Source organism: Drosophila arizonae, chromosome 4 (genome assembly GCF_054131065.1).
Source record: "Drosophila arizonae isolate 15081-1271.41 chromosome 4, UAZ_ARI_1.0, whole genome shotgun sequence".
Taxonomy (NCBI): domain Eukaryota; kingdom Metazoa; phylum Arthropoda; class Insecta; order Diptera; family Drosophilidae; genus Drosophila; species Drosophila arizonae.
In genome coordinates this window covers 8,424,227-8,437,510 of record NC_142924.1, presented here as the reverse complement: position 1 = coordinate 8,437,510, position 13,284 = coordinate 8,424,227, and the positions used below count along the sequence as shown (strand labels likewise).

The following is a 13,284-nucleotide window of genomic DNA, read 5'->3' as shown; positions in this document are numbered from 1 at the left end:
TAAAGATTGGTTATCTGATAATTCAGATTTCTGATTTGTGACTGGAGTAAGTCTTTGGAGTTGTTTTCTGTATCAAGAGGCATCTTAAATTAATTATGCAAAGTGCGACCTAATCCAACAACAGCAAGAAGGACCTGTCATGCTAAAGGACCTAAATGCCCTACCCTGGGTTCACGCTGACTTAACCTTTTTTGATGGCGTTATAAACGTGCTAAAAATAAACAATTTGCGTCGCATTTTAGACCCGTTGTTGCCTTTGCTATTGTTTCCTGGCATTTGCGTGTATTTTGTATATTTTGGCAAAGCCATCTGACACTTGGCGTGTAAATATTTTATGTAATTTATTCCTAGGGGACGGACCCTCTGATTTGGGTTGGCAATTAGCAAAGCTTCGACTTTTTGTCCTCTTTTTTTCTGGCTTCTGGGTTCTGCTGGGCGTGAGCCTCGAGCTGAAGGGTTTATTAATATGTATTCAATGATGATGACGGAGCTTAGGCCAAAGAACTCGAGTATTTTGTTGATTTACTCAAGGCTTAGGCTGACTTTTAGTTAAGCTGTTGACCACGAATACAAATTCCTGCCGCCGGTCCGTGTCCCTTAGGTCTCTAAGCGTTTTATGACTATTCATGGAAGTCATCAAGCCGTTGAGTTCTTCACACAATCATTTCCTATTTACACTCTGTAGTCGCCCTTTGGCTTGGTATTAGTCGTTAGCTAACCGCTAGAGGTCAATCCAATTATAGCACCTCTAGCAGTTTTTGGTTAGCCAACATCACTGACAACGTGGCATCTAACCCACTGTGCCTTGCCAGAGCCAAAATGTCACGTGTAACTCATGGCAAATGGCTGAAACACCTCTGACCTGCTCAGCTGCTCCAGTTCGAGTTGGTCCAGCTTCACACAGAGCCATAGAGCGGCTAAAAAGCTTTTCGCCCGCATCAGTTTTTCTCTTTTGGCCGCGCTAGCACTCAAATGAGTCAACAGTTTGTGGCCACCGACGTTTGCCCCGGGTTTTGTTTTTCTTTGGCTTTCATTTTTTTTTTTTTTTTTTGTCTCGAGGCTTGGGTGTGATGGTGTCCTGGTCGGTTGCCCGATTGGCTTCCAGTGCGACGCGTTGCAGACGCGACTTGACGCTTGGCTAAACTCCAATGTGCTCGTCTGGCCATACGGATACGCAAGCCATCCAGCATTCAGCATTCAGCATCTAGCATCCAGCATCTAGCATGCAGCATGCAGCAAGTCGAGCTGAATTTATTGTTTTTGTTGTGCGGAATTAAATAAAAATTGAATTATGTTTATATCCGCCAGTTGATGTTATTGTTGGCACCATAATAACGCGCATTGTTTGCGCTCTCTTTCTCTGTCACCCTGCTCTGCGTGTATTTGCATTGTCCGTCCGGATGACTCTATGTCGCTGTGGATCTGTGGATCCGTGTCTGTCTGCGGCTGTGGCTGCCTTTGCTTGTGCCCGCACTTCGAGTGTTTTTCATTTTGCATAATAAATTGCATTTTCCATGCCAGTGAGTCTCCATTGCCAGCCCCCCGCCGCCGCCTCTACTCCGACTCGGCTCCGTTTTGGTTTGCCTGTGGAAATGTGATTCTCAACTCCGCATCCGAGTTTGTATTTGCCACGTGCTTTGTGCTTTGCTCTTTTTACGGCATCTGTGCGCGCTGTTTTGCATTAATCTCATTTCATTGCCTGTGCGCTCAGACAACTTTTGGCTCCATGGCTAACCCTTTAAGGAGCTGCAAATTGAAGTCGTAAATCTGGGCGGGCCACCCACACTTTACGCTTGCACGCGCTAAATCAATTTGCTCTTTCAGCTTCAAGCTCGGCTGGCATCGTGGGGCGCACACCTTTATATCCGTCGCCTGTTCACCTGCTTCACCTGCTCAGCTGCTCAGCTGCTCACCTGTGCCACCTCTTCGTCTCGTCAGTCACTTTCCAAGTGCATGCTGCTCCGTTAAATGATTTTCATGAGCTTAACGAAGTGGCTGTTCTGACTCATAGTCTTCACCTATCGAGACCCCAACATCAACTGCATCCATCTTGAGGCAAGCCGGAAACTGAGCCACTCAATGCCTTGTGAATATGACTATTAAATACCCTAAGCAAAGGATAGTCTTAATTACTTAGCTAAGGAAATTTAATAGGAATGAGAAATGAATGAATGAAATGAATGAAATTTATTAAGAAATGAATCAAAGTCTAACTGGATTATTTTTGTATATCTACACTCCGAAGAATGTTAACAGTTAAATCTGTTAGCTTGTTTATTGAATGAGCTACTAAAGCACGCTTATCGCATATAAAATGCTACTCAACAATTTCACTTTTTAAAGTCCTTTAAACTCCCTTTAAGACGCCCGGCCTAATGTGCGCATTCACACAAAGGGCAGGACGGCGTTTCTTATTCATGTCGCTGATTTTGATGTCCTTTGAGGCTTACGCGACAATGTTGAAAAAGTTGTGTGTCCCTTCTGTCTCCCTGTCTTGCCGTCCGTTTCGGCGCCTTGCTTGCGCCTATGCCTGGCGGAAACAATAGATTTTTGAGTGTTGCCACTTTGTTTTACAATTTTATTGCGCGAAATTTTGAGCAACAGCGTCAACAAAAAGCGGGCCCAACAACAGCAACAACAACAACGACAACAGCTACAACAGCCATAAAAACCTAGTAGCTGCTTCAAAGAGTTGCCCTTTTCGCTATGTCTGCGTGTGCGTGTGTGTGTGTGTGTGTGTGAATGAGTGAGTGAGTGAGTGTTGGGTGGAGGGTGTTGGGGATTGCTGTGTGGCTGCCTCGTTTGATGCGCACATTTGAGCAATTTTTGTGATGCGTTGTTTTTGTTTGTGGTGCGTGGCGCGTGCCAAAATTGGCTAAACGTGAGTGGCTTTCACTTCCAACTGGCTGCCCGGCGCCCGTTTAGGCAAATTCTTGCAGCGTGCATCATCAATCATGCCGACGTTTGCCGTTTGCTGTTTGCGCTTTGAAGTTTTGTTTAATCAGCCGAATTATGTGCCACTAACGAGCAGACATCTATTATAGAAATTTATATACATATAGATGTAAATTTAGGCTACTTGGACGTTCGTTGTCCTGTTAGCAACTCAAATTGCTGGCCCATGCAGAAAACTTGCAGTTGCACAGAACTCAAACAAAGCCTGTCAACAACATGTTGCAGAACAAAAGGCATCGGGCCATTGTGCTGCAGCTTCAGCTGCAACTGCTGGCTGAAACAGAAGAGCCACCACACCACTGGCAACTAGCTAGCTGGCAATATGGCAAGCTGGCAAGCAAACAAGCTAACAGGACAAACAAGCGCCACATAAAATCTGTATGGACGCAGTTGACAAATGGCGTTTTGGTCATAATGCCGTCGCAGCTGGTGGCGCAGAACCAGCCCCATCCTCAACCTCATCATCATCGTCATTATCATCTAGGCGGTGGCTAACACATGTTTGTGTCAGTCTCTCTACATGTATGTGTGTGTGTGTGTGTGCATCAGCGGCAGACGCGCTGCAGCCGCCGTTCGCTCATAAAACTAAATTTCTAAACAATCTGCGTTTGGCAATCTTCGAGGCGCTGCTTGCGTCGCAGTCGCAGCTGGCGTCGCTGCTGCGCAACTTTATTGAAATGTTTGGCAGTTTTTCGTGTCGTGCTCAATTTGTGTCACATATATGCATAAAGACACTCACAGACACACACACACACACACACACTGATACACACAGCCCGATTTGATATTACGTATATGGCTTTGCAATTTTGATTTTTGCAATTTTGCCATTGCATACTTTTTAGGGCCGCTGCAGCATGTAAAACAAAGTTTTTGATTACGGCACAAACTGTGCCACATGCCACACATTTCACATGTGCATCTGTGCTTAGGTGTGTGTGTGTGTGCGAGTATGTGTGTGAGGGTCTTACATAGGCAATTCATTGATTTTTGATTGAAATTTAATTGAATCATAATTCAATACCTCAAAGGCGCCTGGAGCCTTGAGTGTATCATCAAATGAAAGGAGCCTCTGCCAGTGTGAAATTGCAAGTGAGGCATTCAGGCGTAAATGGAATAGCCAATGGCCATTCAGGCAATACGATTCGCATCAGAACGATGCCAAATCGATGATAAATAAATGCTTGTTATAAGCAATAATCCAAAGCATAGCAGCCAAACAAGTCGTTTGTAAAAATCTCTCAAGAACGCCGTCGACTCGAATCTTGTGCTCTGGGTTGAGCACGTGGGCGTGGCAGCGGCAGCGCCCGAAAAATGGGCGCGTGCGAGATAAGCAAACAGCCGGCAGCTGAATACACATTTGCACATAATAGATATTGAGCTATAGCTACATACATATATATAAATACATCTATAGATTTGTGTGTGGGTAATGTGCTTGATTGTATTATATAAGTAAAGCGAAAGTGTTTCTGAAGAGCGCCAGCAGCAGATTGAAGCAAATGTTGCCCAACACGCAGCCAACAACAGGCAACAACACTCCTCTATTCGATGGCATCTAATGCACAGTTCAAATAACACTCAAGGCTCGTTGTCCTCCTTTCGCTTATCGGAATACACTTTGCATTGCCAGCGCAGGTTAATAGCCGTTTATGTATCCATTATAGGTATTATCTTATCTTAAAGCACATTTCGTGTTCCCTGTTGTCGCTGCAATTTCGTGCTTAATTTATGAACACGACTGCTATTTATATTCGTGTTTAATTAAAAATTATGAAAAACATTTTGAACAGCAGTTTTTTTTTTTTTTTTTTTTGAGGGTTTTTCTTTTCAATTGGGTTAAGCTCAGCTCTCTGCGTGTGCGCTCGCTCTAAGCGTTCATAATGGAACAACAACAACAAAATAAATACCCTACTGAACGTGTCCATAAATTGAATTATATTGAAAATGTTTGCTACGGCCACGAAAAAGCAAACAACTATATTTCCCGTTTATTATATTTCCTGAAAATATTTTTTGCCATGAGATTTTGTGTATGATTTTTACTATTTAATATTTTGAACACATATAATATTTTTAATATTGTGTACAAAATTTAAATTTTGATTAGTATAACAGTTGTCAAGGATTTCGCCCGGTGGTGATTGTAAATTAACGGCAACAGAGATAAGAAATCGGACAACAATTGCGGAAAGTTTGTGAGAAGGCAAAACCAAACGGCAATTAATTTAATGCGCCTCAATGGGCTTTGCAGAGATAAAGAAGGAATCGGAGGCTGGGGCTGGGCTGGGGCTGGGGTATCACATTCGCAAATAGAAATAGAGCGAAACGAATGCCCCACAGTTCATCAGCGAGAAATAGTTGAATAGTTTCGGACTACACAAACTGAAACCGAAACTGAAACCAATGGCAAATGGACAAACAAAAGTTTCGCCATCTGCCAAATGGACAGGAATTTCGAAATTAAAGCAAAACAATGCCCAAAGATTAACAACAGATACTAGCACACAGACTAACTATCACACACACACACACACACATACGCGACAACGGATAAAATTTGCTGGTTTACTAGCATCGCAGCGAAAGTTTCCTTTTGTCTCATACCCTGTAAAGTGAAATGAGAAAAAGTAATGCCTGGTACTTGTCTGAACTAGTCAAAGTGAGTTTATTTATGTACATAAATATTTATATAGATAATCCTTATTTGCTATTCAATGACTTGCAGGACATCTGCTAGTCCATCACAGCGGCTTAGCTAACTTTTGCCTGTTTCTGTCTTTGTTTGTCTGTTTGTGTCCATGTGAAAGGCAGTGAAATAAAATGTGCTACAAAACGCGGTCCAAACGCTGATGGCAACGGCAGCGATGACCACGGCGGCGTCGGCAACGATTACAGCGCCGGAGAAACTCACGCCAAACAACAAAAGCAATCTAAGTAAATGTATTAGTGTGTGGGTGTGTGTGCGTGTTTGTGTGCTGCTCTGCGCTCAACGGTTTGTTGCATTAACGGAATTGAACGCCATGTCGGAAGCGAGGAAATGTTTGTGCTGTTTCAACGGAATTGTTATAAATATGTTCTCAGATTTTGGTCTCCCCTGCGTCTGTGTGTGTGTGTGTGTGTGTGCGGGTGGGTGGACTGTCATGCTGCATCATGCTTACGTCCACGTTTAGCCAGTTTGTCACAATCAGCAGTATTCTAAAGGATATAAAATTGAATAGAAACTAAATTATGTGATGTGATTTAGATTCTATTATGATATAGAGCTGGACCCAGTTATGAAAATAATTACCATATATTGGATTAGATGTAGAATATATTGCGGAGCATAACTTAATGCTGACTCTTCGTTTTATACTTGGATCTCTGTTAAATATTCCTCTCTTTCGCTTTACTTGAAGATATTTTTCATAATCTAAATTTTCTTCTTACTTAACTGTAATGATATCAAAGTCTATATATATGTATGTATTTTATTTATTTCACACTCCATAAATATTTTATAAAACTCTTTCAATCAATTGCCAATCTATGTAATTATTGTAGAGATATCAAATAAGCCTAATGATCGACTAATTGGGTAAGAGAGACCTGACCAGCATGATTATTATGCAAGTTAATGGGCATGAAATGCCGGCTGATTGCGTATTCCAAGCGATTGCTTCACAAACAGTGCGAATAATGTGAATGTGACTGTGAGTAGTGTGAGTGTGAGTGTGAGTAGTGTAAGTTCTTATCAGATCGTGGATTACAGCTGCTGTCTTGATTGCCAACTTCTAGGCATCTGCCTGGTACTCATGAAAGTTGCTTGCAACACTTGCCGCAGCTAAAGCAACTTAAACTGCCGCGTACTTACACACACACACACACACACACACACACACACACATACAGCCACACTCATAGCTCTCTCTCAATCCACTCTCCTCTACTTGACTCTACTCACTATTCATTTGCAGGCTAGCCGAGGCATTAATATGTCTATGTGTGTGTGTGTGTGTGTGTGTGTGTGTGTGTGTGTGCTTTGTTTGTTTGCGTAATAAGTGGAGGGCGGTGCAAATGGTTTTGAGGCGTGTTGCGTAAATGAATAAGCGCAGTCGAGCGCAGAGAGAGGCTGAGTCTCGCCCGGCGACCGAGTCAGAGTTGGACACGTGGCAGGCGGGCGAGTGCACTTGCCGCATGCGAGTGAATGCCAGCAGAACATAATGTTGAGTGTGCTCGCCATGCATGCGTATGAGTAACGCTAACGGTTAGTGAAAGTGTGAGTGAGTGTATGTGTGTGTGTGCGCTGTTCGTAGCATCAAGTGCACGCTGTGTGGCGTTCAAGTGTTTGATGTATTACAAAATATACGACACGCATACGCATACGGAGTCACAGCTGCAATTACAATGCCAAGTGCTTAACAGTACACAAGTAAGAAAGAGAGAGAGTAACTAATATCTGTCTACGTCTGCCCTCTCTCTCTCTCTCTTCGCTTGTTGTTATTTAATAATACAAACATGTGCGCGACCCGTTGTTGTCTTTTGTTTTATTACATTAATAAACATAAAATTGGCATATTGTTTGCATTCGTGTGGCCCACACACATAACACACACTCACACACACGCACACATAGTCAGATACTCATGCACACTCCTGCAGGCATGTGTAGACATAGTCAATGGCTGTTTCCGCTCTGCCCGCTGGCCCCTATTGAATTGCCGTAAGTGGCCATTTATTTACATATTTGCGTTGAGCGCGGCGTCGCGTTTGCCAAGTGCTACTCAACCTTGCAGCGTAGTCGTTGTTGTTGTTGTTGTTGCTGTTGCTGCTGCTGTTTTATTGTTATTGTTTTGCCATACTTGATTGTTGTTGCTGTTGTTGCTGTTGTTATTATTATTGTTGTCACTGGCACTTCGCGTCATTTTGTGCAATTTATGAGTTTATTGACTGTTTTGTGCATGAGGCGAAATCTGACAATCAAACTGCGTTTGTTGTGGCTGCCACTAATTGTCGCCACTCGTTAGTTGTGCCACAGATTATAGACAGACACTCACACACGTACGTATGCATATGTATGTAAAGTTCTTTTTTCTATCTCTCTCGCTCTCTAGCTATTCCCGTTGCCATGGCTTTAATTGCAGCTCAATTTGCATAAACTTGGCGCTATACGAAACTCGCTATTTGCCGCTGCCACAGTTCCTGTGGCACTTTTAATGGACGACGTGCGCCTAATTAACGTAGAACAGCAATGGCAATGTCTCTGCCACGCCTGCCGACCCAGGCACGCCCCTCTCGCTGGCTCTGCTCATTCCATTTGCTGTTGTTGTTTGCATGTGTGCTAGTTTATGGCGTTCTCTGTGTCTGTTTGCCTTAAGATAACAATTGCCAACACAGAGACAGGGAGAGAGAGAGAGAGAGGGACAGAGCTAGCGAAAATCGCAATTGTACAACGGTGCGTATGGTTAACTTTATTAGCGAAATTTATGTGGCAGCCGAAAACGCGAGGATGTACAGCGAGTAAGCGCATTACTGTTGCAACAGCAATGAATGTGCGTGTGTGTGTATGTGTGTGTATTTGCGTTGTCAACCTAATTCGCTTAATTTATGGACTGTTTATGCACTGTGCATCAGCTTATCCGAAATAATAGATATATATTACAAAACGAAATTGATGACGCCAGTATTTTATCTGTCAGCCAATCTAGTTGCTTATTCAGAGCACAAACAAGTTGTCCCATTCAACAAACGACCGTTATGATGAGCCAATGAGTAATTTGAATAACTCACTTGACTGTGTGCATTCATTCATTTAGCCAGACAGACAAATGGAGTAGTGGAATGGAATAGAGCAAACGAAAATGCGAACGAAGAGAACTTCGTGCAGAAATGTAGTATTAAAAAAACATTTGCTAGCGTTCTTGTTCTTTTGTTTGGATTCCTTTTGGCGCTTTTGCCAAAGTTCTTCTTAATCAAAATAACTTAATGATTATATTTGCTTTCACCCGCTCTCAGTTTCTAATTCAATGCACGGTTCGGTCTTCTCTTTACAGCACCGCAGCAGCTGCGTCGATTTGAGCTGGCTTTGGGGCGCCGGGCAACGTGCAGCGGATAATTGAATCATAAACGGACGGGCGGACAGACGAATCTCGGAGCGAATTGCGGGCAATGTTAACAAAGCCAAGCGAATAATTGTTGCAGAGAGCGCCAGGACGACGAGCAAGACGCAGACGACGGCGAAGACGCAGACGAGGAGTAAGCGCAGCGGGCGGCTAAAAGGCGGGAGGCTAAGAAATGACAGCCGCGCTGCTTTAATTAAAGTTGCGCGCGGATGAGGCGCGTGGAGCGGCCAGAGCAGCAAGAGCGAAAGCGAGAGAGTGGGCAGACGAGCGAGCGAGCGAGAAAGAGAGAAGGGAAACGCAATGTGGCTGATGCCGCCGCGAACTGTGCACAACAGAACAAAGTGGACGAAATTGCTTTTGGAATTGAATGAGCGTTTACCGGACGCGGGCATATAGACAGCGCGAGCAGACATTCATTTTGATTACATTTTACCTTTTACACTGCGCTACACGAACTGACACACGCAACTGAGAAATTAGTCGAAAACAAGAAAACAAGAAAACAAGAAAACACGATAAAAGCAAAGCAAAGCCAGCCAAGTGGAAGCCAAGGACCAACTACCAAATAGCAGCCAAAGTTTTCGGCTAAAACTCTGCTGTTGAATTTAACGCATGAATTAATCGCCAACGGGGCGCACTTGCAACTATTGGGCGTGGCAACAGAGCCAACTGGGAAATTTGCATGACTCAGGCCCTGGAAGAAGTTTGCCGCCATTGCCGCCATTGCCGCCCATCAACAGCTACACATGAGCACGCCGCTGTGACACGACGAGCAAAAGCAGGCGAGGAGGCACCGGTCACAATTTCGATTCGTCAACTATAGCAACGAGAGCAGCAGCAACAGCAGTTTCTAAAGTGTCAGCGTTTGTCCATTAACGCAACTGGGCAGGCTCGCAACGAATTGGCTTCATCACCACCACCAAACCGCACGAACCCCGGACAACGTTGGCCCACATTAGCAGCACCAACAGCTGCATAAGAAGAAGCAGCATCAGCAGCGGCAACGGCAATAGCAATCTCCTCTTGTTACTGCAACTCGAAAGATAACCCATTGGAGCCACCCACAAGCAGCCGAAATCATTCCCCACTCCTAATCCAAACTCGTAACCAGCAGCGATCCGATGAATCTGCTCTGCTGTTGTTGTTGCAGTAACATGGCACCAAACCAGCGCGTCACACGCAAATGGGAACTGTTTGCCGGACGCAATAAATTCTACTGCGATGGATTGCTAATGTCCGCACCGCACACGGGTGTCTTTTACTTGACGTGCATCCTGATTACTGGCACCAGTGCCCTCTTCTTTGCCTTCGAGTGAGTATCCGATGCATGTATATTCAGACTGTCCACAACGAATTGCGTGTTTCAGTTACCAGTTACCCATTGCCCATTGCCCATTGCCCCTTGCCAGTTGCCGGTGGCCAGTGGCCGGTGTCCGTCCGTCTTTCCGTCTGTCCGCTTCTCATTTGCAACCGACTGTGGTTGCATTGTTTGCAAAATGAATACGTTGCTAATTAAGCATCGCCAGGATGCCCAGCCATGCCATAGAGCCAGCCCTGACCCTGGCTGTGTGTGTGTGTGTGTGTATGGGTGTGTGTGCTGATGCTCTCTGGTCTGCTTGGTTTCCAATTACGCCCACATTAATGGTCACTGACTGCTGTCTGTAGTGCGCCTTGGACGTATCCAATGGCATGTAATTATTGCTGTGCAACGTAGCGTATGCGTTATGCTTGGTCGGGCAAAGGATATTCGTCGTAGCTTGAGCAAAGGGATTAAAGTTTGCATGCTTTTCGGTTTTGATTCCTTTGCGGTCCATCTATTGCTCGTCCACAGATTTTGAAATAAATGTAGCTTTGTTTTGATTCGTCATTCCAACGACATTGAAAAGGAGAACGAAAAATTAAACTGGAAATCTCTAGGTTAAGGGTCAAATGAATCAACTGCTCGCAGATCTAATCCGATTAGGAGCGAAGTTATTCGATTCGTTTTGAGCAACATGGTAATTGGAAAGCAAAAAGCGTGCCATAAGCGCCAAAATATAATTGGATTATCGATGCAACAATTAATTAAATTTGAGTTGAGTGCATCTTAAAACGCTCTCAACTCTCTGAGGGGAGGAAATCAAAGCTTTTAATCAGCTCTGCTTTGGTTAGCACTTGCAATTGCAGTGTTAGTTCGAGTTGTTAAATAAACATGCGTTGTTAAATAAATAGATTGCTATAGGTGCTGCATGCGTTCAGCTTCGCTCCACACATGCATGCATAGAGGTATATGGAGGTATGCATTTAGTTGTAGACGTGGCGTATACGCAATGCCTACACTGTGGTAGCCTAGCAAATAATGTATACGTCACGTAGCACAAATACACATAAAATCCCGTATTGGCAGGGCGTGAGCAGGGAGTAGAGAGTCGAGAGAATGGAGAGAGGAGAGGGGGGTGTAGGTAATGCAGCGTGCTGTTGGTTTTTGTTCACATGTGGGAAAGGTACATAATGATGCGATTTCCAACAGTGCACGATTAGAAAAAATTATGCTCAACATTTTCTGCACGAATTCGTTTCAATAGCGCCAAGGAAATTGCATATGTGTAGGTGTAAATACTCACATACACACACACACACACACACACACACGCTCAAATAGCGAACATAAAGAAATAGAATTGGAGTACTCGGGGTTTTTTTTTATTGTTGCTGTTGCCGCCTTAGACTTACAATCCAAATTTATGCGCTGCCGAAAAGCCAAGAACGGAAGCTGCAACGTCGCGACGTGGCATGCACTGCACGTTTGAATACCCTTTGCTTGCAGTAGAGTACAAATATTCAGGAAACTTGTAAGAGTAAAGTCAGAAATGAGATCAAGGGACAAGTTGACGTGGTCTTAGCTTTATCTCTATGGAACCGGAGACTGATTTTATTTGGAAATCAATATATTCAACATCTAGCAGCATCGGTGTGAGAGCATTTCATCTTCGACATGCTGCAGCTGTATCTCTTTCACTTGCGTGTGTGTGTGTGTTTTTTTTTTTTTCGAGATTTTCATTGCATGCCTTATATTAGCGCACAGTCGAGCTGGCAACGGCGGTGGCAACCTATGGGCATTACAATATCTTCTATGCTTTTAAGTGCTGTTGGTTGTTGCAGTTGGAGTTGCCATTGCTGTGGCAGTGTCTGCTCCTATTACAGTTACCTGCCAGCCTGCCAGCCTGCCTCCTGCTTGCCTCCTGCCTGCCAGGTGCGCTTGCATCTGCCCGTGGGCTATGGCCAAATTGTATTCCGTTCAACGCGCTCGCAATGCAAATCGCTAAAAGGTGGCACACACACACACACACACAGAATGCGATGGTGGCTTCCTTTTTTATGTGCCATTGTCAGCGATTTGCCAGCTGAATGCGAGGAAAAACATTTTCTGAATGCTTTCCCGCTGTGTGCATGGGTGTGTGTGTGTGTGCGTTTACTTACGGAAGGTGTGTGGCGGGACGGCTCTGTTAGCCATTGTCATGACAAATGTATTTAACTATTTTCGGTTAGTTTTGCTGACGGTCCCACATTCGACTGGCCCCAAAATGCAGCTGCAATTCAAAGCTGAGCTCTGGGGCTTGTCACACATTATTTTCATTATGCTCGCATCTCTTGGGGCGCTGTCAGCAAGCGGGTGCAAGTGTGTGTGTGTGGGTAGGTGGGTGTACCGCTATTCACAAATCGGTAGCACGCACGGACGGCATAATGTAACAATGCTGGGCAACAGCATCATTGTCGCTAAGCGTTCCACAACAATTCCCGCTGGGTTACACATGCTTCGTGCCACAGTTGCCTTATTTCTGGCGCCTGGACGGCGCTCAATAAAATTCCCTTGTTGCATATTTGTGCGGGCGAGCGGCATTTGGGGCATTGCCAAAAACCCTCTGGAGCTATTTGCATGCATCTTTGAGTTGGTCTGGGCTGGGCTGGGCTGACCTCACTCTCCGCAGATGCTTAAAGCAGAGTCTCTGTAGGATAGCAGAGAGTTGCAGAAATGTAAGCTGAGTTCATCAAAGCTTATATTAACTCGCCCAGTCTCAGATACTCAAGCAGCGAGAGCCTCAATGCTTTGATGCCTTATGATATAAACCTTTGTTGAGCGGATCTGAGCTGTAATCAGACTTTTGGTTGGCAATTTTCTCTTTCCTTTTGATGCAACACGCAAATATATACTTAATTCTCTCATTTATATATCTTCTTCTTTCTC

General features: G+C 44.4%; 1 protein-coding gene across 7 annotated transcripts in view; it reads left to right on the top strand.

The window, feature by feature from the left end:
• Positions 1-13,284, top strand: part of app (Palmitoyltransferase app) — a 53,428-nt gene that overhangs the window by 29,620 nt on the left and 10,524 nt on the right. For all 7 annotated transcript variants that reach the window (XM_089467212.1, XM_089467213.1, XM_089467210.1 and 4 more), the window contains one exon: positions 8,991-10,371. In XM_089467212.1, the coding sequence (XP_089323338.1) occupies positions 10,181-10,371 (191 nt within the window). In that variant the 5' untranslated portion in view covers positions 8,991-10,180. The remainder of the gene's footprint in view (positions 1-8,990; positions 10,372-13,284) is intronic.